The 24,677-nt window shown below is 39.1% G+C and overlaps 1 protein-coding gene across 4 annotated transcripts in view; it reads left to right on the top strand.

Moving 5' to 3' along the window:
* Nucleotides 1-17,849, top strand: part of TFCP2 (transcription factor CP2) — a 48,707-nt gene extending 30,858 nt beyond the window's left edge. The window contains exons 4-15 of one of the 4 annotated variants that reach the window (XM_039241379.1): nt 551-656; nt 4,910-5,016; nt 6,213-6,365; nt 7,214-7,324; nt 7,655-7,743; nt 10,308-10,356; nt 11,016-11,109; nt 11,974-12,064; nt 13,600-13,724; nt 14,159-14,301; nt 15,866-15,917; nt 16,358-17,849. In XM_039241379.1, the coding sequence (XP_039097310.1) occupies nt 551-656; nt 4,910-5,016; nt 6,213-6,365; nt 7,214-7,324; nt 7,655-7,743; nt 10,308-10,356; nt 11,016-11,109; nt 11,974-12,064; nt 13,600-13,724; nt 14,159-14,301; nt 15,866-15,917; nt 16,358-16,392 (1,155 nt within the window). In that variant the 3' untranslated portion in view covers nt 16,393-17,849. Of the gene's footprint in view, nt 1-550; nt 657-4,909; nt 5,017-6,212; nt 6,366-7,213; nt 7,325-7,654; nt 7,744-10,307; nt 10,375-11,015; nt 11,110-11,973; nt 12,065-13,599; nt 13,725-14,158; nt 14,302-15,865; nt 15,918-16,354 lie in introns of all 4 variants that reach the window. The other 3 variants (XM_039241378.1, XM_039241377.1, XM_039241376.1) reach the window with 3 other exon arrangements.
* Nucleotides 17,850-24,677: the final 6,828 nt, after the last annotated feature.

The following is a 24,677-nucleotide window of genomic DNA, read 5'->3' as shown; positions in this document are numbered from 1 at the left end:
ACAGGTGTTAGGAAAAATAATTTTAGATGATATCTAGAAAAACAACTGGAGGTAACTTATGCTAGTTTTCTTGGGTTAGCACTGATTTTTATTTTTATGTATTTTATTTTTTCAAATTTTTATTTAAATTGTAATTAGTTAACACATCAGTGTAATATTGGTTTCGGGAGTAGAATTTAGTGATTCATCACCTACATATTATACCCAGTGCTCATCACAAGTGCCCACCTTAACCTATCACTCATTTAGCCCATCCCCCACCCCCCCCATCAACCCTCAGTTTGTTTTCTATCTTTAAGGATCTCTTATGGTTTGCTTCCCTCTCTCTCTTTTTCTTCCCCCTTTCCCATATGTTCATCTGCTTTGTTTCTTAAACTCCAAATATCAGTATAATCATATGGTATTTGTCTTTCTCTGACTTGTTTCAATTAATGTAATACACCCTGGCTCCATCCATGTTGTTGCACATGGCAAGATCTCATTGTTTTGGGCAGGTCAGACTGATTTTTAAAGGATCCTACTATCATTTGATTGTGTTGCTTCCTTTTAGAGTATATTCCGTGTGGTGTTCCATGACAGACGACTACAGTACACTGAACATCAGCAGCTGGAGGGCTGGAGGTGGAACCGACCTGGAGATAGAATTCTTGACATTGGTGAGTTCAGGGAAGCTCTTGCCCAGGAAATGCTTACAAGTATGCTCTGAGAATCGGTTTTCTTTACTTGATGTTTACCGTGATTCAAGATGCTTCAGGGGCTCAATTAGCATAAACCCCGAAGGGGTTATTGACTGTAAGCATAAAAAATTACTGCGATGACAACACCAAAATTGAAGTTGGAACACTTCAGTTCCATAACAGTCATTACTTTAGGGTGATTTTATTTTTGTTTTTGTTTTTTTTAATTTAGTTGTGGTAAGATATATAGAACATAAAAGTATTTTAAAACATTTTAAAGTAAATTATTCAGTGCGCATTCACATTGTGCAACTGTCACTACCATCCATGTCCAGAACTATTTTCATCTACAAAACTGAAACTCTGTAACCATTAAACAGTAACGCCCCAATCCCAGCCCCTGGCAACTACCATTTCTACTTTTTGTCTGAGTAAATTTGACTACTCTAGGCCTAGGTACCTCGGATAAATGAAATCATTCAGCGTTTGTCTCTTTGGGATTGACTTGTTTCACTGAACATAATCCTTAGGCTTCATTCATCTAGTGGTATGCATCAGAATTTTCCTCCTTTTTAAGGCTGAATATCATTCCATTGTATATAAATACCTAATTTTGTTTATCCATTCATCCTTTAATAGACACTGGGGCTGATTCTACCTTTTGGTGATTGTGAGTAATGCAGCTTATGACCATGGGAAGGAATACAGATATTTATTTCAGTCTCTAGTTTCACTTCTTTTGGGTATAAACCCAGAAGCAGAATTGCTATATCATATGTGATAATTCTATTTTTGATTTTTTTGAGGAACCACCATACTGTTTCCATAGCAGCTGGACATTTTACATTTCCATCAGAAGTGAACAAGGGTTCTAATTACTCCACCTCCTTGCCAGCATGTACTATTTTCCTTTTTTTATTTTGTTTTATTTTTAATAATTTTTTTAATGTTTACTTATTTTTAAGAGAGAGAGAGAGAGAGCAAGCAGGGGAGAGGCAGAGAGAGAGACACACAGAATTTGAAGCAGGCTCCAGACTCCAAGCTGTCAGCACAGAGCCCGATGCGAGGCTCAAACTCATGAACCGTGTGTGACATCATGACCTGAGCCAAAGTCAGACTCTTAAGGTTCCCTAATGTTTTTTATTTTTGAGAGAGACAGAATGCAAGCAGAGGAGGGACAGAGAAGGAGACAGAAGCCAAAGGAGGCTCTAGGCTCTGAGATGTCAGCATAGAGCCTGGTGTGGGGCTCAAACTCCTAAACTGCAAGATCATGACCTGAGCCGAAGTCAGAGGCTCAACTGACTGAGCCACTCAGGTGCCCCTATTTTCCTTTTTTTAAATAGTAGCCATCCTAATGGATGTGAATTGGTATCTCATTATGGTTTTCCATTTTACGTTTTTCCAATGATTAGTGATGTTTGATGTCTTTTTGTGTGCTTATTGACCATATGTGTATCTTCTATGAAGAAATGTATATTCAGGTCCTTTCCTCACTTTTGAACCCAGTTGTTTGTTTTCTTGCTGTTGGTCATTGAGTTATAGGAGTTCTTTATATATTCTGGATATTAACCACCTATCAGATATAAGCTTTGCAATGTTTTCTTCCATTCTGTGTGGGTTGTCTTTTCACTGTGTTGATAATGTCCTTTGATGTATAAAAGTCTTAAATGTTGATGTTGTCCAGTTCATGTGTTTAATTTTATTGTCTTGCCTGTGCTTTTGGTGTCACATCTAAGAAATTGTTGCAAAACCCAAATGAAGCTTTTCCTGATATGTTTTATAGTTTTAGGTCTTACATCTCGGTGTTTGATACATTTTTCAGTTCATTTGTGTATATGGTATAAAGCAAGAGTTCGCCTTCGTTCTTTGTATGTGGATATTCAGTTTTCCCAAAACTATCTGTTGAAACAACTATTCTTTTCCTGCTGATTGGTCTAGGCACCTATGTCAAATATCATTTGACCACATATGTGAGGATTCATTTCTGGGCTCTCTCTTGTATTCATTTGTCTATGTCTCCATCTTTATGCCAGGACCACACTGGCCTGACTTTGGTAACTGCAACTTTGTACTAAGTTTTGAAATCTGGAAATGTGCCTGGGTGGCTTAGTCGGTTAAGCGTCCGACTTTCGCTTAGGTCATGATCTCGCGGTTCGTGGGTTCGAGCCCCGCGTCGGGCTCTGTGCTGACTGCCAGCTCAGAGCCTGGAGCCTGTTTCAGCCTGTGACTTCCTCTCTCTCTGACCCTCCCCTGCTCACGCTGTCTTTCTCTCTCTCCTAAAAAATAAATAAAAAACATTTAAAAAAAATTAAAAAAAAAAGAAATCTGGAAATGTGAGACCTCCAACTTTATTTTTCAAGATTGTTTTGGCTCTTCAGGGTCTGATGTTTTGAGTGTTTATAAAAGGAGCCAGGTTTTTTTTCCCCCAAATGCTGCAATTTTTTTTTTAATTTTACTAATACCTGAGAGCCAGATAGGGTTTGTTTTACCTATAGTAAGAGACCTGAGATTAGAATCTATGTCTCTTGATTTGCAGTTTATATTTTTCACCCTACTACTTTGCTATACAGAGTAGAATTTCTTTTTCTTGGTTTTTAAAAAAAAAATTTAATGTTTGTTTATTTTTGAGAGAGAGGGAGGCAGGGAGGGGAAGGGCAGAGAGAGAGGTGGACACAGAATCAGAAGCAGGCTGCAAGCTCTGAACTGTCAGCACAGAGCCTGATGTGGGGCTTGAACTCTCGAGCCTCAAGATCACGACCTGACCGAGCTGAAGTTGGACGTTTAACCAACTGAGCCACCCAGGTGCCCCTAGCATTGATTTTTCTTAAATCATAAGGCTTAAGGGGCACCTAAGCATCCGACTTCGGCTCAGGTCATGCTCTCACGGTTCGTGGGTTCGAGCCCCACATCGGGCTCTGTGCTGACAGCCAGCTCAGAGCCTGGAGCCTGTTTCAGATTCTGTGTCTCCCTCTCTCTCTGACCCTCCCCTGCTCATGCTCTCTCTCTCTCTCTCTCTCTCTCTCTCAGAAATAAATAAAAAATAAAACATAAAAAAAATCATAAGGCTTAAGGGAAGTTGTTTTACAAACATGCAGGCAGTCTCTCTTCATGAATGTATGTTTAATCCTGGCATCTGTGTCTTTGATCTCCTGCTGGTCATAATCTCCTACTAGTAAACATAATTGTTAAACAAATCTAAGTACCTACTAGCTTTATCTAAGAAACACCGATTCGCATGTGGGATATCCTGATATCTGTTTGAGATAAATTTGATAAATTGATTTTAGGATGAATACAACACAACTAACATTGTGGGACCCACTTAATGTTTTGTTGTTTGAATCAACAGTAAAATTGTAGTATAGTGGGGTGCCTGGGTGGCTCAGTCAGTTAAGCCTCCGACTTTGCCTCAGGTCATGATCTCACGGTTCATGAGTTCGAGCCCCACATAGGGCTCTGTGCTGACAGCTCAGAGCCTGGAGCCTGCTTCAGAGTCTGTGTCTCCCTCTCTCTCTGACCCTCCCCTGCTCATTCTGTGTCTCTCTCCGAAAGAAATAAAATATTAAAAAAAAATTGTAGCATAGTTAGTTAGTACTGTAGCTGATAATATCAGCCTGGCTTTGTCTCCCCAGTTTGAATATTAATAGAAGTCAGGAAATGATAGTTGAGTGAGTATATGTTATGTGGAATAGAACAGTTCTACTAAGGCTCATTCCCTCTTGAGTATCAGATTTGTTGCTCTGTTACGGGATTATTCGATGACTTCAAAGCCAGCATCGATCTCTGTGTTAAATTTTTCCCACTTCTTTCTGTAATACAATGCTTCTGCCTTTTTTCAGACATTCTGCTTTCTCTTTCTATAGCGATCTTGTTAGTGTTCTTCTCTCAGTAACACTAATCTTAAAACTGTAAGTGAAGCAGATTATATTACATTTTTAGAGCCAGTGTGTTGACTAAATCTGTCTTTAAGTAGAATTTTGGCAAATTGAAAGGAAACTGCGTTTAAATTGTCTTATTTAAAAAAACCTTTTAAAGTGGAAAAAAGATACTCAGAAGGAAAGTACTTAGGTTAGTTTTAGCTCTAATCAAACCCTTTTCATTGGCAAAAAGAGGTTTAGGTTGTGATACATAAAAATCTTGGTAACGAGGACCAATAATAAAACAATCGGTGCTTTCTTATTTAAACCCAGTAGTCCTCAGAATTGTTCAATGGTTACCGTTTTGTTTCTCAGATATCCCAATGTCTGTGGGTATAATCGATCCTAGGGCTAACCCCACCCAGCTGAATACAGTGGAGTTCCTGTGGGACCCGGCCAAGCGGACATCTGTGTTCATTCAGGTAGGGCCTTGCACATGGGCTCAGTCGTGAAGAGCGTCCTTACTACCAGTTTGCTTCTTAAAGGATAAAACATGTTGCATTTGAGATTTTTACAGGGCTCCAACCTGTCAAGTCCAGACTCCTCAACACTTGCCTGAGAGCAATGAGGAGTGTCTGAATTGCCATTCTAATTTCCCCAATTTATTTATTTGTATGACAAAACAAAAGCAAACAGAAACATGCTTGCTGATGGCTACATAATGTTCCAGTCTCTGGATGTACTATAACTTCCTTGTTACTTAGCATTTAGGTTGTTCCATAAAGTTATTTTGAACATCTTTATGCTTAAAGTTTGATTTACATATTCAATTATTTGTGTGGAGTAGATCCTTTAAAATTCTTATCTGTGATAAAGAAAGCTAGGGTTTATTGAGTACTTCCCATTAGTCACTATGTTAAGTAAACAGTTTGTATATATGATCTTATTTAAAACTTTCAGCAGTAATCCTGTGGACTAGGAATAGTCTTTGAGGCTTAGAGAAATTAACAATTTATCTAAGCTAATAAGTGGTCAGTCAAGGTTTCAAGGTTAAGATTCACCAAGGTTGTCACTTGATGCCATAGCCAAGCAAGCCTTGCAAACCTTTTTTTCTCCACTACTGCCTGTGAGCTTTCTAGCATGGATGCTATTTTCCTAGCATGGATGGTGCCTCTGCTTTCTAAACTCTACCTTAAAGTCTAGGAGACTTTTACTAATAGAAATCATTTCTCTTTTATATTAACTCTGTATTCTTTGAAACAGTTAATGAATTTAGTTCCTCCAGGTAGCTTTTGTTAGCACTGGATCTGTACATTTACTTTGTTTCATTTGTAAATAAGTTATTTTTATTTCTCCCTTTAGAATATACATTCTTCAAGATCAAAAAGAGGGTAGAAGGTTTTTTTGTTTGTTTTGTTTTGAAGATTTTATATATATGGCTTTAAGTAAGCTCTATGCCCAATATGGGACTCAAACTCAGGACCCTGAGATCAAGAGTTGCATGTTCTACTGATGGCGCCAGCCAGGGGTCCCTGGGGTAAAAGTTTTTTATAGGTGTTCATAGTGTTTTTTTTGTTTTTGTTTTTTAAGGTTTTGCTCTTAGTAGTGGCTCAAAAAATACTGCTGACTGGTTTGGCTGGCTAGCAGTACTGAAACCTGGACGCTCTATTCTTTGCAGGTGCACTGCATCAGCACAGAGTTCACTATGAGGAAGCACGGTGGAGAAAAGGGAGTGCCATTCCGAGTACAAATTGATACCTTCAAGGAAAATGAAAACGGGGAATATACTGAGCACTTACACTCAGCCAGCTGCCAGATTAAAGTCTTCAAGGTATTCCTGGGCAACTTGCTGTCCCTGTATCCTTTGCCCCTCATCTTTCAATTTTAACATTAGTTACCAAGTCAGAAAGTCCACTTGTCTGTTTTTCAACAACTGTTAAAACTCAGTCTAAGCTGGAGTCCTTGAGGTACTTACTGAGATGTCTGGTCATGGATTTATATGGGGATGGGCATGGGAGGAGGGGAACTTGGAAAGGGAGATAGAGGCAAACACATGGATTTTCACTGAAAGCTCTTAAAGTCTGTTGAGATTATAAGCTCTTATAAAAGCTCACAAAATTCTGAAAAGTTGATAGGTTTGGTTACATTGGTATTTGACTTTCTTTTGTTCTTTTGGTCTTTATTTTTATCACACGGATAAATCTGTTCTCATTGCAAAAGATTCATTAATACAGAAGTATTCAGACTGAAGTCCCTCTTTTTTAAAAGCCTCACTTTTACCTCGACTCCCCAACCTTTCTCAGAGGTCGCCACTGTCCTAATTTAGCATCATCGTTTTAGTCCCTTCTGTGCTTTTATATACACATGTACATAGGTATACGCATCTTTTCTTTGAAGCATAAATAGGATTGCACTATATGAATTGTTTTGAGGCTTGCTTTCTTCAGTTACCTCTGTGCTTTAGAGATCTTTCCATGTCCATAACTATACATCACTTATTCTTTTTTAACTGCATCAAAGTTATGTTTCCTATTTTCAGACTTAGATGCAAGGTTGCATCTTGTGTTTACGTTATTGTGCATAATCCTTGTTTCACATGTGACTGTTTCAGCTTTTAGAAATAATATTATTGGCTCAAAATTCAGTCAGTGAGTCAAAACAAAACATTTCTCATTTCAGCCCAAAGGTGCAGACAGAAAGCAAAAAACAGATAGGGAGAAAATGGAGAAACGAACACCTCATGAAAAGGAAAAATACCAGCCTTCTTATGAGACAACAATACTCACGGAGGTAAAAGGATTTCTTTTGTGACCATTTCAATCAATACTTTTTATTCTGAAAATAAGATCCCACCATTTCTCAATATATACACGTATCAAATCGTTATGTTGTGCACCTAGAACTAATATAATACTGTATATCAGTTATATGAGTTTTTAAAAAATAAAACAACCCCCCACAATTTCTTGTCTGGTCAAGATTTAATTGTCCTGGGTATATTTTCTCTTCATTACAGTTAAGACTTTTTTAATCAAGATATGCTATTCAGGTAATAGTATTTTAGTGGGACACTAGGGTCAAATGTACTTTTTCAGTATTTCAGTTGCTTTTTGTTTTTAGTGTTCTCCATGGCCTGAGATCACATATGTCAATAATTCCCCATCACCTGGCTTCAACAGTTCCCACAGCAGTTTTTCTCTTGGGGAAGGGTAAGTCTGGGAAATGCAATTAGGTTGTGTTTGTCCTAAATATGTCTTCTTTCATTATCTTCCCTTATGCAAGCTCTTTATAAATCAGTAAGTCCTTCTATTTGGTCAGTCCCTGATGGATTCATGGATTAACTGAGGTTTGGATTATCTTCAAAAGTGACCAAAAGTCCTTTCTCCTCCTCTTTTTTCTTTCTATTAAAAAACGGCATTTAAGAAAAAAAGAAAACAGCATCATGGTCAGTTTTTAGTGATTCCGAGACTGATTTTCTGGGCTTTTCACTTCTGTCACTGATTATCTTGCGTTTTTTTTTTCACTTCCTGCTCATACTTTCACCAGAGTGGTCGTTAGGAATTGAAACACAGTTGTACAAACACTGAAATCTGTTTTGTTACTAATTAAGAATGACCCTAATAGGGGCACCTGGATGGTTCAGTCAGTTAAGCGTCCGACTTCGGCTCAGGTCATGATCTCACGGTTCGTGGGTTCGAGCCCCATGTCGGGCTCTGTGCTGACAGCTAGCTCAGAGCCTGGAGCCTGCTTCAGATTCTGTATCTCCCTCTCTCTCTGACCCTCCCCTGCTCACGCTGTCTCTCCCTCTCTCACAAATAAATAAAACATTAAAATTTAAAAAAAAAGAAAAGAAAGACCCTAATACCTAATTATTATGGACCTTTGATAATTGGGGAAGAAGGTTGAAGACGAAAGCCAAAATGAAGTTTTAGAATGATCCGTGGGATGCATTTAATGTCTTTTTATTGTTTTTTATCATCAGAGATCATTGAAAGTTGCTACAGATGCCTATGCCAGTTAAAATAAGTTGTCTTATTAGTCCTGGCACTTAACACATACTCCACATAGGCCATATTGAAATTTGATATAGTTAGGCTACTAAATGTGTGATGTTTTTGGTTGTAATGTTGCTTTGTGAATTTATGTAGGCTTTATGTTCTGTCTGCATCTACAGGTAATTAAAGTAGCTTCAGTATTCAAAACATAACAATTAAGAAATAAAACTAGGTAGAAGTTGTAGAGGGAATAGATAATTAAGGCCTGGTGATAATTTAATTACTAAGTTTGAATACTGAATTTGAATTTTGCGGCTAAGGCAAAAAAAGAAGAACAAAGCCTGTTTTGAAAGACAAATCTCTTACCATCCGTATGGATTATGCAGGCTACTTATAGGCAATTTTATTTTTATTTTTTATGTTTTTTAAAGTTTTTTTTTTTTAGTAATCTCCACACCCAATGTGGGGCTGGACCTTACAACCCCGAGCCACACACTCTTCCAACTGAGCCAGCCATGCACCTGTAGGCATTTATAAATATGTAGGATTAAAGAGTTATGTTTTAAAACTTTTTCTCTTCTCTTTGTCATTACTTTATTATTAGGCTCAAATTTTTCTCTGATAAAAGAAGTATTGGGGCGCCTGGGTGGCTTAGTCGGTTAAGCGTCCGACTTTCGCTTAGGTCATGATCTCGCGGTTCGTGGGTTCGAGCCCCGCGTCGGGCTCTGTGCTGACTGCCAGCTCAGAGCCTGGAGCCTGTTTCAGTCTGTGACTCCCTCTCTCTCTGACCCTCCCCTGCTCACGCTGTCTCTCTCTCTCTCCTAGAAATAAATAAAACTATTAAAAAAAAAAAAAAGAAGTATTAGGGAATAGGGACAATCCTTAGAGTAACAGGAGGTATAAGGAAAGACAGAGTATGGAGATAGCCTGTGGATTGCAAATTAGGCAGCACTCATTTTTAAAAATAATTGTTTTATCTTTCATTATTATAAAAGTATGTGGGGTTACCTGGGTGGCTCCGACTCTTGATTTCGGTTCAGGTCATGGTCTCACAGTTTGTGAGTTTGAGCCCCATGTCAGACTCTGCACTGACAGCACAGAGCCTGCTTGGGATTATCTCTCCCTCTGTCTCTGCCTCTTTCTTGCTCAGCCTTGCTTACACACATGCTCATTCTCGCTCGCTTGCTCTCTCAAAAAAAAAAAAAAGTATGGGATCACATTGCATTGCATAAAGTTTCTTCTGGTATTTTTTTTCTAGCTATATGTTTGTGTGTATATTTATATATTTATTAAGATAATCTATTGAATGCTATTCTGTTATTTTTAGTTTCTCTTCTTGTAAATTGCTTATGTTAAATATTCTTTATGCCGTAATTTATCTAATGAATCCTCATTTACTGAAATTGTGATTGTTTTTCAATTTGCCCAATAATAAAAAATGTTGCAAATGACAGTTTCTTGCCCTCTCCCTATAATCTTAATGTTACATTAACAGATAATAGAAGTATTGACTATAGACTAAAACTGCTTTATGAAAGAGCACAGAGTCCTTTAAATATCTAGCTTGCGGGGTCCCTGGCTGACTCAGTCGGTGGAGCATTCATCTCTTAATCTTGGGGGTTATGGGTTCGGGTGCAGGTTGGTGTGGAGATTACTTAAAAATAAAATTTTAAAAGAAAAAATGTCTAGTTTGAGACTTACTTTGAGGGTGAGGAATGAGATGATGAACCCTAGTATGTGTCATAGACTCAGCCTTTTCATTTTACATGTTTCTTCAGAAATGGTTCACCAAACCACCAGCCAGAGCCACCCCCTCCAGTCACAGATGTAAGTCTAAAGTTAAATGTAAGTTATTTGCTATGTCTACTAATACTATGATGACTGTGCAGTTCCGTAGAAATGGCCACCTTTTAAGGACTACTATTTATTCGTTCATTAAATAGACATTCATTGAATTTTGACTATAAATTTTGGCTATGCTAGGGAACTGAGATGTGAACAAGTTAATGCAGGACCCTTGCATTTAAAGAGCTTACAGTCTAGGAGCGCCTGGGTGGCTCAGTCGGTTAAGCATCCTACTTTGGCTCAGGTCATGATCTCACCGTTCGTGGGTTCCAGCCCTGCATCAGGCTCTGTGCTGACAGCTCAGATCCTGGATACTGCTTTGGATTCTGTGTCTCCCTCTCTGTTTGCCCCTCCCTGCTCACGTTCTGTCTTTCTTAGTCTCTCAAAAATAAATAAATGTTAAAAAAAAAAAAAATGTAAAGAGCATACAGTCTAGTAAGGAAGGTAGGCATGGAATTCCATGGGCATCTTGTGTGGTTAGAGAAAGAACATTGATGAGGTATAAACAACTTCCAAGCAAACTTAGGCAGCCCATTTGAGTGTGGGTGTATTTGGCTCTGTGTTACCTAATGATGTAAGAGATAAATCTGTATAGTTACCCCCCCCCCAAAAAAAAAATGCTTGCTTTGTTTTTCTTTCAGAACCTCTTGCCAACAACCACACCTCAGGAAGCTCAGCAGTGGTTGCATCGAAATCGTTTTTCTACTTTCACAAGGCTTTTTACAAACTTCTCAGGTTAAATTTATGTGTCCTTTTGTTTTCCCCAGCACAAAATATTCCTTTATATTCTAGGGCCTCCTGGCATCCACGTAAGGGTGTGTGTGCGCATGCATGTGCGTGTGTGAGAGTGAGGGGTCTTTGTGACTTTTTCTGATGAAGTAAATTTCATAGAACCCTCAGACTTTCTCACCAGCTGCATCTGTGCTGTGAAATACTTAAAAAAGAAAGACTTCTTAGTTTAAATTCACTTCAGTTTAAAAATATTTATTCTATACAGTGCTTTTAAAAAGGTATATTCCATACACTATTTTATCAAGGGCATTTGTAGGTAGTCTGAAATTTCCCCCTTGATATCACTATATTGTATTTCATTTGCTTATTCCACTTATTTAGCACTTTCTGTATACCAGGTATGGTAGGGATACACACATGGATAAGGCATACTTTCTGATCTGTCATCATCTAGTATCAACCCCCCCCCAAATCAAAATAAAACCCTGAAAAAAAAAATTAGTTGCGGTGCAGTGATGAGTGGTACAAAGCACGGGATGGGGGTCATTTCTGGAGTTAGGGAACATGTGTAATGTGTGAGGTATATCTTGGGGGATGTTGAGGACTCTGTTGGTCAGACAGTGGAAGGATATTTCAGGGAAGGGGAACAACTTGCTCGTTAGACTTCATCAGTATGATGAAAACATAGGGTTAAATGGACCAGTTCATTGGGTGACAGTTAAGGTGGGAGAGGAAACAGGCCAGGTCATGGAGAGGCTTACGTACCATGCAGAAGATTGTGGAGTATAACATAACGGTGACCATTTTAATGGTCATTAACAAAGACAGTCTTTGTCTTTATCACCCATTTTCTTATATTTATTCCAGGGGCAGATTTATTGAAACTAACTAGAGATGATGTGATCCAAATCTGTGGCCCTGCAGATGGAATCAGACTTTTTAATGCATTAAAAGGCCGGTATGTAATTAGCATTAAACTATCAGTGAGATTGGATTTCAGATGGATTTGGACTCAGGGACTCTTCACAGTACTGTTTGTATGCAGTTAACTGCATCTTGTCAAAGCATTCTTTGCAAATGCCAGCTCTGTACCAGATAAACAAAGATGAAAATATCCTTTCCTACAGTTGTTTCAAAGAATTCCCCGTGATATCCCATTTTTCATTTCCAGGTAGTTTTTTCATTCGATAAATATTCATTGTCCCTGTTCTGAGCCACGTACTATTGTAGGCTCCAAGGGTATGTTGGTGAGCAAAACACACAAAGGTACCCATTATCATGAGTTTACTTTCCAATGGGGAGAGAGGTAAAAATATAAACAATATTCTGGATAGTGATTAGTGCTTTAAGGGAAAATCAAACAAATAAACAAAAACAAGGTTATCACCTATAGAGTACCCAGAATCTGGTCAGGAAAGACCTCTCTGAGGTGGGGGCATTTAAACTGAATTGTGAGAAGGATGGAAGCTGCAGGGTCATATGAGGGAAGAACACTCTGGGCAGGAGGAACAATAGATGCGAAGCCTCTGAGTCTGTTTTAACTAAAGAGGTCATTCTTGGATAGGAGCTACTTAAGTGTCTACTTATAAATTGTAATACAGAGTAAATCTGTAGTCCCTATTTGGGATTTACAATTTCAAATAGGTAGTAGTATGAGTGGAAAAAGCATACAGATTAATGCCACAGAATCAAATCAGTGACTACATAATGAAACAGATTGTAAGGTATTTTGTTGGGGTACATCACAGGAACTGTTGAATCAGGTGGGCTCTAATCTTGGAAAATTTTAAAGAAAGAGGAAAAATCCAGAGGTTGATAACTTGGAGAAGAAAGAATAGATCTTTTATTTTTTAACATATTATTTAAAGAGCATTTAAAAATAGGAAGGAATGAGATGATCAGATCAAGGGGTAATTGAATGCTGTTGTCTAAGAAGTAAGAACAAAAAGGAGGCCTAGGCTACTTAGGAGAAGGTAATGAGGAAAATAAGATTCTCCAGTTCATGAGTGTGGTGCCTCTAAGAAGAAGGTATATGTTGAACGGGACTCATGAAACAACAGCTCACAAGACACATTTTGAATATTTCTAAACTTCACCTCAAAGGTCATAAACTCAAATGACTACAAAGGCCAGATGTAAACGGAGTGACAGTCAGATCTGGGGTGTACCGAAGAATGCATGCGTCACGCAAGAAGAACAGCTGACTGTTTAAAGTGTCAGGGTCTCAGTTGGCTAGATCTGGTTTTTCAAGAAAAGTCAAAATGTCAGAGGTTTATATTATGCTGGAACGAATTCATTTAAAATGCACACACATGTGCACATACATGCACACAGACCGGTGGGGAGCTAATAAAACAGCAAATGAGCTCCCTTGGCCCATGGGCTGCCAGTTCTCAACCCCTCTCTGTAGTGTTAACATAGATACACAAGCTCTCCCTTAAAATGTGCTTCCCATGAAAACTGTAAGACTAACAGCCTTGTTTTCCTCCTTAGGATGGTGCGCCCAAGGCTAACCATTTATGTTTGTCAGGAATCCCTGCAGTTGAGGGAGCAACAGCAGCAGCAGCAGCAGCAGCAGCAGAAGCGTGAGGATGGAGACTCAAATGGGACTTTCTTCGGTAGGTGGTTCTGGACAGGCCGGGACACATATGAAGAAAGGGGGGAGAGATGACTTATGAGCGTGTGTGATGGGAATTCCTCAAACAGCAGAGTCAGCATTTTCTAGAAGTAATGGTACTTGCTAAACGTGTGTTGAGTTCCTAATACACACCAGGCACTTTTCTCGGCCCTTTTACATGCCTTAATTTTTACAGCTAGTATCTCCTCTTTGCAATAGATTTACTGTTACTGCTAACATTTGGATGAGGAAAATGAGGCTCAGGGACGTCAAGTAACTCGCTCCAGTCGCACAGCCAGCGAGTGGCTGAGCTAAGATTTGAACTCAGGCAGTCTGACTCTGAGTCCTTCAGAAAAGTGGGCATTCCTAGTGATCAGACTACCTTTCACAGCAGAGAGACCTGTACTGACTGCCATTGCTCTCTCCCTTTTGCAGTGTACCACGCCATCTATCTCGAAGAACTGACCGCTGTTGAACTGACAGAAAAAATTGCTCAGCTTTTCAGCATCTCCCCTCGCCAGATCAGCCAGATATACAAGCAGGGGCCAACAGGAATCCATGTGCTCATTAGTGATGAGGTGGAGTTTCAGTAGAGCCGAGTCACCACATGACAGTTGTCAGGGCATGTGATAGGAGCAAGGGTAATTCTGCTAAGGCGCAGCGCTCTGTGTTCCAGACCAGGGCTTTGCAAACCGTTTTACTTGCTTACTCTCTAAAATATTTTAAATACCATGTATCCCCTTGCACATTTTTAGGTTGACTTAAAACTTTTTGTTTTCAGTTTAAGTAGTTGCAGAATATGTCATTCCTGGGCATATTATATAAACTTTAAAAATGAAGTGGTTGCATCACTATTCTAACTATATTCCATGTGACCTAAATAGAAGAGTGATTTAATACCAGCACCATTGTCTTAAAAAATACATGAATATGCTTTTCTTTAACAGAGTTTCACATCATTTTTTTATTTTCTTAAATTCCTATTTCCATTTACTTCCCCCATAGTACCTTATCTTAATCATAACCCATTTTTATGCTCAAATATTTTTTACTAATTATCCTACCATATTTCTTTGAAACAAATCTGTTTCAACAAGAGAATGTTGCAGTAAAATTTAAAAATTATTTCTTCTGAAATTAATTATCATAATTATACAATTAACATAAATGTATTATGCCTCGATAAGAAATTATTAAACACTAAGAAATATGTATTAGACAAAAACTTGAAACAACAAAAAAATGTAGTAGAAGTATATCTATCAGTGAGAAATGGGATTGTCTGACTCCCACCCCCGCCCACATTAATTCATGTACCAATGAATACTCTCTCCTGATTTCTGGAATGAAATGGAGGTCAACATCACTTCCATTCTGTTTCATTCTGTAGATATAAGTGCTGTGGAATCTGATTCACACAAATTGTCAGACAGGAATGGATGGAGGTTTTTTTTTTTATAACAGCGTCACTGGATTTTTTTTTTATAACAGCGTCACTGGATTTTTTTTTATTTAACTTCTGAGTTGGGTGCCAAAAATTATATAGTGATGTTACAGAGAATTATTTTGAATCACCTATCATTTGTCAGCTTGTGATTAGGTCAGTCTTCAGTTCTGGTGAAAGGAAAGAATTAGAAACCATGTGACTTACATAGGAGTCTGTTACCCCATCATTAAAGTTCACGTTAACAGTCACACTTTGGCAACCTGGAGGCTTTTGTACCCTGGGGCAATAATGTATCTTGTGGGATTCCAGGATGTTGAAAGTTATGCCTTTATTTTCAAAAACGGGAGAAGGGAGTTTGACAAGGGGAAGTAGGGAGAGAAAGCCGAAGAGGCGCTCAGGCGGTTTTGGGAAAGAGTACATATGGAAGCCGAGGCCCAGAAAGTCAGTCCCCCAAATGGGCCTGTCTGTGTTGGTGCACCCCATGGAACGTCGGGTTAACCCAGGAAAATGCATACTGTAATTTTAAGATCACTGTTTTAGACTGCTTAGCATTTAAAAATGTAAGAACTGAATGTGAGAAAGCAAAACAAAGGGTTATTTTCCCCTAAATCTAATCTCATAAAAAGCTGCCTAGTCCAAATAAATGCAGCAAACCCAAGTTTTTAAGAACTAACAAGTTTTCTTGCTTTCCTCAGATGATACAGAACTTTCAGGAAGAAGCCTGTTTTATTCTGGACACCATGAAAGGTAATAGAATAGTAAGCAGATGCCTCTCTCTAAGGTGTCTAAGAGCTTTTTTCATGGTTTACTCCTCTGAGGAGAGAGGGAAAGTATCAACCACCATATCTGAGGTAGAGAAAGTGACGTCCTTAGAGATGGTTCCTTTTGTTGCATTGGCCTCTTGCCATTATGAGAGTAGACAAAATTAGCTGATGACTGTGCCGTTCTCTTCCACCTTCTGTGGCAAATGAGATTGAGGCATGCTGCTCTCATAATGCGTATTTATTGTAAATATATTGTGATAATGAGTATGCTGCCCTTTGTCCTGCTGGTTTTTTTTTTTTCCCTCTTCTCAAAAGAACCTTAGTATTTATTTTTTTTCTCCTGTGTTTTAAAGGTGACTAAAGATTATTTTCTCTCCTTGTCTCTCTCTCTCTCTCTTTTTTTTTTTTTTTTTTTTACAGCAGAAACCAATGATAGTTATCATATCATACTGAAGTAGGTGTGGGGCGTTCCATCCTCAGTGGCTGCGGCTTCCTTCACCTCTTGGAAGCTTCCCGCTTGCAGGGCGGCACTCGCTAATGGAGATCTGGAGGCCTGCAGAAGCCTGACCCGTCTGACTGTGGGGGGGAGTCCAGGCCGTGGAGGCAGAATCCAGCCATCTGTCGGCCCAAGCTCTTGTGGCACACACAGATTCTTGCCCAACACCCACTTCTGCAGCTGTCTCTTAGTTTAAATTTATGGACCCTGTTGTTGTTGAATATCATTAGAAACCCCACACCATTTAGGGTGTCTGTAGGGCATAATGATGATGAGAATTGTGTGACGTTTAATGGAAAGATGTTAAATTTTGTGATATGGAGCCATGTAATTTTTTTCTAATATAAAAGCGAACATCTGTATTCCTAAGACTAGATCCTCAGTCTCTTTGCATCGTACATACTGGCTTTTGGCACAGTTGGCCCCTGGAAACCTCACCAAAGAGGAGAAATACGGAGATAGAATAGAATTTTCCTTCTGGTTGCTCTATACTGCCAAGACTAATAGTAATTTTAGCTAACATTTACTGAGCATTGTGACTGGTAGTGTGATAAAAATCTTTAAGGGGATTACCTTGTTTAAATCCTCTTTAATAGTCCTACCTGACGTAAATAATAGGGATCCCTAATTGAAGGCGAGGACCTGGACACAGGAGAGTGGTTAAAGAGCTTGCTGAGGGGCGGGCGGCTTGCAGGTAGTGTGGCTGCAATCCAAGCCCAGGCAGCCCGGCTCCTTTTAACCACCAGCCCTTCCTGCCGCCCTTGCCCCACCCTGTGTTTGCCACCGTTTCTGACTGTGGCTCTCCTGCTGGATAGGATATAACACCGACTGAGAACTGAGGAATCAGCCACTGAAGGGGACGAACCACACCTGAATAATGCTGAACAAATCAAGGCCTACAAAAAACGAGACCGTAGATGCTTTTTCAGCACCATCACTTCTCAGATTCACAGACTTTGAGGTGGTGAAAAGTAGGGATCATCTGTAACTCCCCAAATTCACTGTTCTTGAATGAACTTCTCAAAGTATTTATTAATGAGTTTGGCTAACCCTGCTTTCTGTTTTCCCCTCTCTGCATCTTCTCTTGGTATAGGCAGTTCTTTTACTCCTGTAGTGTTCTTTTATATAAGCTTTATAAGAAATTCATTCCGAATCCCATCCCATATATTTTTGTTCTTCTTAAAGTGTGTGTGTGTGTGTGTGTGTGTGTGTATGTACATACGTGTGTAAGACTGTGGGTCTTAATTTTTTCACATGTAGAGTTTTATCCCATTACACGTTATGTTGAGGTGAAAAAAGATAATGTTCAAAGATTCTGTAATGGATTTGGATCTGTGCGTGTGTGTTTTTAAAGCATTTGATAAAGTTTAAATGTTTTTATACAGAGAATTTTGTTCATTAAAATCAACCCACAATATGGTCTGATTTCTTTTGGTTTGTAACAAATTGAAAGCTTTGAAACTGGAAAATGAAGTCAAGTGACTTTTTAAAACTGGCCTGTGCAACTTGACATTGGACCAAAATAGTTTTTTAGTGGAGTTACCAGATGTCCGTGTTTCAGGGGGACATTTCTGGTTGTGTTACTTCCTGGGACTGTTCTGTTTCAGACAAATCCGTACTCTCCTCAGCAGGTGCTAGTATTTTTGTTTTGTTCTGTTTTTTGGTTGTTTTCTGTTGTTGTTTTTGAGAGAGAGAGAGAGAGAGTGTGTGTGTGTGTGCGCGTGCACGCGCGCGCATGCACACAAGTGGGGGAGGGGCAGAGAGAGAATCTCAAGCAGGAGCCACAGTGTCAGCGCAGAGCCCGACACGGGGCTCGAACCTGTGAACCCTGAGATCATGACCTGAGCCAAAAGAAGTCAAGAGTCAGATGCTCAACTGTATGAGTCACCCAGGCGCCCCAGTGTTTTTGTTTTTGTTTTTGTTTTTATTCTGTCTGAATATTAGGCTGGGAGAGTTGGACTAGATGACCTTTAAGGTCTCTTCTGAATCTGTGAGTCTTTACTGTAAATGATAGATAGGATTCTTTTAATGTATTTGCTACAAATTATAGTTACTGATTTACTTAGGGTTAGGGTTTTTTAGAGCAGTCTTCATATTTATTATAGAAATGAATTTTTCTTTTTTAGAAATGAATTTATACAGGTTTAAATTATTCTGGTTTACAATCAGAGATCCTTAAGTTAACCAGAAAATTGCTTTAGCTCCAAAAAGCATTTATAGTGACAATGCTATACAATTGGTAAGACATGGTATAGTGAGATAATGTTGTGATTATTCAACTTGCTTATAAGAATTCAGATCTGTTTACTACTGATCCTTTCAATTAAATGAAAATTTCAAACTAGCTTTTATTATGAAAATAATACACAAAATGATAAATTCAAACAGTGAAGAAGGATATAACTTTTTCTGCTTACCTCCTAAGTCCCACTCTAAAGAGGTAATCCTTATAAAAAGTGCCCCTCACCCCCACCCCTTACTCGCTTTCTCCCTCTCATTCTCCCTCCCCCACTCTCCACACAAATACACAGCCTCCTCGGGCTCAAGTTACACGAATGGTATGCAATTTGCTTTTTGTATTTAACATATCTTGAACATCTTTCATTAGAATGTATAATTCTACATCATTCTTTTTTAAAAATGGCCTTTCCTATGGACGTTGTTTAGGATAAGTCCATTTGAACATGCATCTTCATAAGTTTTCTGCATGTACCTCTATGATATATTCCCAGAAGTAAAAATTACCTAATTTTATCTTTTTTTTTTTTTTAATGTTTTATTTATTTCTAGGAGAGAGAGAGACAGCGTGAGCAGGGGAGGGTCAGAGAGAGAGGGAGTCACAGACTGAAACAGGCTCCAGGCTCTGAGCTGGCAGTCAGCACAGAGCCCGACGCGGGGCTCGAACCCACAAACCGCGAGATCATGACCTAAGCGAAAGTCGGACGCTTAACCGACTAAGCCACCCAGGCGCCCCCCTAATTTTATCTTTTGAACAATGGGACAGTTAATACATGAGCTGCAGTAGATGGTTTAATGTTTTTATTAAAGTGAGGGTATTTGAAGAAAACAGATTTTAGGCCCTCCCGAGAAGTGGAGTAGCATCTTACTTGATTTAGCATTGTGGGAACTGTTCCCTTGAAGCATAATAGGGTCTGTTCACAAGGAGCAGCTGTATAAAGGCTCGATAGTTAAAATGGAGTTATGGGGAAATAAAAGGTGGGGGGAGCCATTGCCATTCTCCAAGGATTAAGTACTAGTCATTATATAAACACAGCCACTAAATAAGAGTGCCCAATATTCTGGTCTAATAAGAATGTTTATTTACATAAATTATTTGTTCAGGAAACTATCTAAATGGGGAGGGGAAATGGAGATGGTCATAGTACCTGGAGAGAGATTACACTGCACCCAATACAAGACAACCAGAGTCTGAGAGATGTGAGACAGTGCGGTCCATACAAGGGGGCAGACATTCTGATTCCTGGACATCAGGCACAGGTAGGCCCTGGGGGTGTTGTCAAGGATAGAACGTGATCTCACCACTTGAGCATGGGGAAGCTTGGTGAGTAAAGAAGGCCTGGCAAAATAGAACTTGTCATTTCTTTTATTTTCTTGTCTTAATATACTTTTTAAATGTTTCTTTTGAGAGAGTGTGCATGTGAGTGGGGGAGGGGCAGAAGGAGGAAGGGAGAATCCCAAGCAGGCTCTGTGCTGTCAGCTCAGAGCCCAATGTGGGGCTTGATCTCATGAACTGTGAGATCTTGACCTGGGTTGAAATCAAGAGTCAGACACTTAACTGTGCTGAGCCACCTGTCCTTTCGAATTTATGCCTAATGGAGGAGTGTTCTGAAAACCCTTTGTATCCCCAAGTATTTATTCTCAGCAAGTCTTTTGTGTAGGGTTGCTGAAGAGATTTGGGCTGTCTCACAAACTACTATAAAGTGAATGAAGGTTCAGCATTGAGTTTTGAAAGTAATACAAATTTGGGGTGCAAATAATTTGAACTCAAGACTAAGCTTATCTCTTGTTCACTGTCGCTTTTTTCCTCTGGCCAATACCTAACAATTTCAGATAGCATGATCAGGGAGCTGAAGTTGAGAAGTTTAATCATTTAACTGAATTGTTCTTCGACTTCCTTGGTCATGGGTGGTTCCTCTATAGGAATCTGATCTGTTGTTGCCTCTACTGGTCTGTTATGAGAAGTCCAGTCTCAACAGGAATGGCACAAATGCCCCACCTAGCTGCATCATTTAGATACTAATTCACACAGTATCCTCCATCATTCTACTTCTAAAAAATGATCTCTTTTCTCAGTTGCACTTTTACTAAAGCTAGAATATTTATTTTTAGTTTGTGATTAAATCTGTTTCATTATACAAGCTTCAAGGCTTAAATGAGGAAGAATTTACTATCACTGTAAAATGGAGTGAACTGGAGAAAAGATGCCCTATGTGACATACGAACAATGCCATCAGCATCTGTTTTTTTCTGTACCGTTAATATTTTATTTCTCCTTATTGCTTCATTTAATGAGCTTGTATTTTACTTTGACTTTAAATGTCCATCTATTTCCACTTCCTCTTTTTCTTTATCTTTCCTTTTTTACTTCTAGATCTCCTCTGTGTTGTTCCTTATGAACAGGGGTCTACTGAACAAATTGCACCTAAGTCTAGCATTTACATTATCAAATTCAGAGGTTCTAAAGTTCTATAGAAATTACATTTTTCAGTTGGATTAATGCGATTTGGAAGGAGACTTGCTAGGGACACCTGGGTGGCTCAGTTGGTTAAGTGTCTGACTTTGGCCCAGGTCATTATCTCATGACTCATGGGTTTGAGCCCCACATCGGGCTCTGTGCTGACAGCTAGCTCAGAACCTGGGGCCTGCTTCAGATTCTGTATCTCCCTCTCTCTCTGACCCTCCCTTGCTCACGCTGTCTCTCTCTCTCTCAGAAATAAACAGAAAAAAAAACATTAAAAATTTTTTGTTATTTAAAAAATACTATTGTATTCATATAATTGCACTATTTTGTACTGTATAGGGTCATTAAGGGCATGAGTAATAACCAGTTATCTATCATGGAATCTGCATTTTCATATGTTTGCATAATATGAGGTATACATTCCTCATCTTAATCGCTAGATGCCTGTTTTCTTCGTGAATTCTAATGCCTGATTTTTCATTTACCTCTCACTACACATCTTTATAATTTTGCTTCAGACTTTAATTCACTTCCTTTAGGTTTGATAAGCAGGCCCTCCCTAAACCCACTTCTGCACTCTACCCACTAATTGTTTGCTTTTTAAAAGAGGGTGTGTGTTGTGCACACACAGAGATCATTTTCTGTGTGTCCATTTTTAAATCTTCTGAATCATACAGCTTTTTTGTTGTTTTGTTGTTTTAAATTGCTATGGCACTTTCCCCCAGATTTGTGCATTCCGATCTCTTTTTGTTATTATGCTGATTGTTTAATGTTTACTGATTTACTTATTATACTGATCTCTTTGTGCAGTGAGTCACAAAGAAGTGCCTGCCTGTTTAGATCTGGATTACAATTAACTGTAAATTAGTAAAATAATGGCAACATCAGGGCTAAATCTGCAGGTTAACTCTTTTTCTCTAAGAAGATTAGCACTTAGTATCCTCTGACCTATTAACATTCAACCCCCCTGGAGAGTGTATTGGTGGTAAAGAATAGTTGATACAATATATATACTTTGGTGATATAGATTGGTTGATACAATATATATACTTTGTTTTGGTGGTAAAGAATAGTTGATACAATATATATACTTTGGTGTCAGATAAGCCTGACTTTCAAATCTCAGATCTTGCTTTTCCTGGATGTGACCTTGAACAAAATATTCTCTTAAACCTCCGCTTTCTCATCTTAAAAAGGATATAATACTTAATTCATAGGATTGTTGGGAAGATTAAAAAGGAATAATGAGTATACAACAGTTTTATTTTGTGTTTAGTACACTTATCCAATTGCTCAGTAGACTTAGGATACTACTGATTACAAGATCACCTCTACATGTAGACATAAATTCAAGACAGATATGTAAACACTGCCCAGGACATGAAATCTGACCTTTGGTTTTCATCTACAGCTGCTGTTCCTGGTTGTGTGTCTTCCTGTGTTGCTTTGACATTTTTGCCCCCAAAACAAACCACCATTCCTGATTTGTGCCTTCTGAGCTGGTTCATACTATGTTGCAGCGTGGTTTCAAAGAAAGCAGTAACATTTAGAATTAGACATGGAATGCTATTAGCATTTCTTTTCACTTTTCTTGGTAGTTTCTATTCTGCATTTGAGCATCCTGGTCTTCATTTGCCAGAATTACAATTCTGGGTGAACTGGCACCGTTGTAATAATTTCTCTAGTGATTTTATCAAGACAATGAAATATGGTAAATAAGTGACTCTATAGAGTTGTGATATTTGTTACAGGTCCAGATGATCTTCTGACTGATATGGAGCTTATTGCCAAATCGAATTCTGCTACCTTTTCAAAGGCTCTGCTAACTTTGGTTTGGCTATCTTCTAATTTGCTTTCATAAATCTACAAATCATGGGCATTGAGGCTGATGGGACCCTGATGAATTTCCATAACTCAAACTGTAGATGTGTAGGCATCTGAGACACTTTTACAGCCTATCCAACATGGCCTTTTGGTGTTGTTTTGTAACTCTGTATTCACTAATACTACAGAGTGGTCTGGGGCTTTCTCTTTTTGTTACCTGTGTGTCCAGGAAAGATAGGATCATGAACATTTACATGTCACTGACTACATTGTAAACATTTATACTATATTAACTATTTAATCTCCATAAAATCCTATAAGATACATACTGCTCTTGCAGATAAGGAAGTGAAGGCAAGAGAAGTTACTGTACCTCGCCGAGGGTCATACCACGGAGTGGAGAAGTTGGGTTTGTACCTAGGCAGCCTGGCTCCAGAGCACATGTTAAATCATACCTAAATTTCAGCAGATACGAAGATGGTCAGTGCATGGTACACTGAGGACTGCTTTTTTGTGATCTCCCTTTCCAACTTGCTCTGTTGTTTCCTAACCTAATGGAGCCTCTGCTGTCACTAGGGTGAGAGGACTGGAATTTTTGGCCTTTTGTCCAAACCAGCCAACTTGTCAGTTCTAAAACTGAGATGGTTTGGCCACCATCTGGCTCCATAGTTCTTGGTTGCAGTGAAGGCCGCTCTAGCCTATGGAACCAGTCTAACCTGAGTTTAAGTCCTGCCATCCATCCAATAAATATGCAGTAAATATCTAGTGAGTTCCTAAGTGTCAAATACCAGGCTTTGTACTCAGTGCTCACAATACAGTAAACAAAGCAATTCCTTGCTCTCATGGAATTTAGTCAAGTGAGAGAAGACTGAAAAATATACATTAGGTGGTAAATGCTACGAAGAAATATAAGCCAAGGGGATAGAGACTAAGCACCATTTTTTTTTTTTAATGGTTAAGGAAGTCTGATATGGGGACATTTGTGCAAATATTAAGTGGAGGAATATATATGTGGCTTGCTAGGGAACGAATGTGTTTTAAGGAAAAAGCCCTGAGGTGAGAGCATGATTGTTGAAGGAACTGCAAGGAGGCCAGTGGTCCAGTGTAGTTGAAGCAGAGTACAGGAGGGGGAAAGTAGAAGGAAACAAGATGACAGGATGGTAGGGAGAGAGGATATATCAATATCTTGTACGGCCTTATAAGTCAAGGAAAGAGACATACACGTCTATTCTGAGTGAGATCAGAAACCAATGCTGGGGTGTCCTTGGCAAATGACATATATAACTTGACTTCTGGGTTTTCGTTTTCCCCAAATGAGTTGCAAAGTTGTGAAGATCAGAGATCATGTAGGAATATTTTTGACAGAAAACACATCAACCAGTCAATACGTATTGCAGGAACTCAATACGTTGTATCTTCTTCCCTATACCTTGGGCAGGCTGCAGCATGCCATGCTGTTGAAGGCTAAGCTTCCATGAGCGAGCATAAGAGGGATTATGTTCTTTATGCATAGGAGTGTGGTCTGGCGAAAGAAAAAGGGGAGCTTTAGATGCAGATTCGTTTAGTCATTGAAGATCTGTAGCTGAGGCTCTCCCTCTTCCTCTTCAAAAGGCTGCAGCGGCGCCCAACTCGCTTTCCCAGGGTCCACTGCAGCAGAGACACCGCCTCCAAAGCCTGTCTGCCGGCGACTTTCGGCTCTGTGCCTGTCGCCGCCTTCAACT

Source organism: Hyaena hyaena, unplaced genomic scaffold (assembly GCF_003009895.1).
Source record: "Hyaena hyaena isolate Hyena2069 unplaced genomic scaffold, ASM300989v1 scaffold_192, whole genome shotgun sequence".
Lineage (NCBI taxonomy): Eukaryota > Metazoa > Chordata > Mammalia > Carnivora > Hyaenidae > Hyaena > Hyaena hyaena.
The sequence above is the reverse complement of the archived record's forward strand: the minus strand, read 5'-3'. Positions and strand labels throughout refer to the sequence as shown.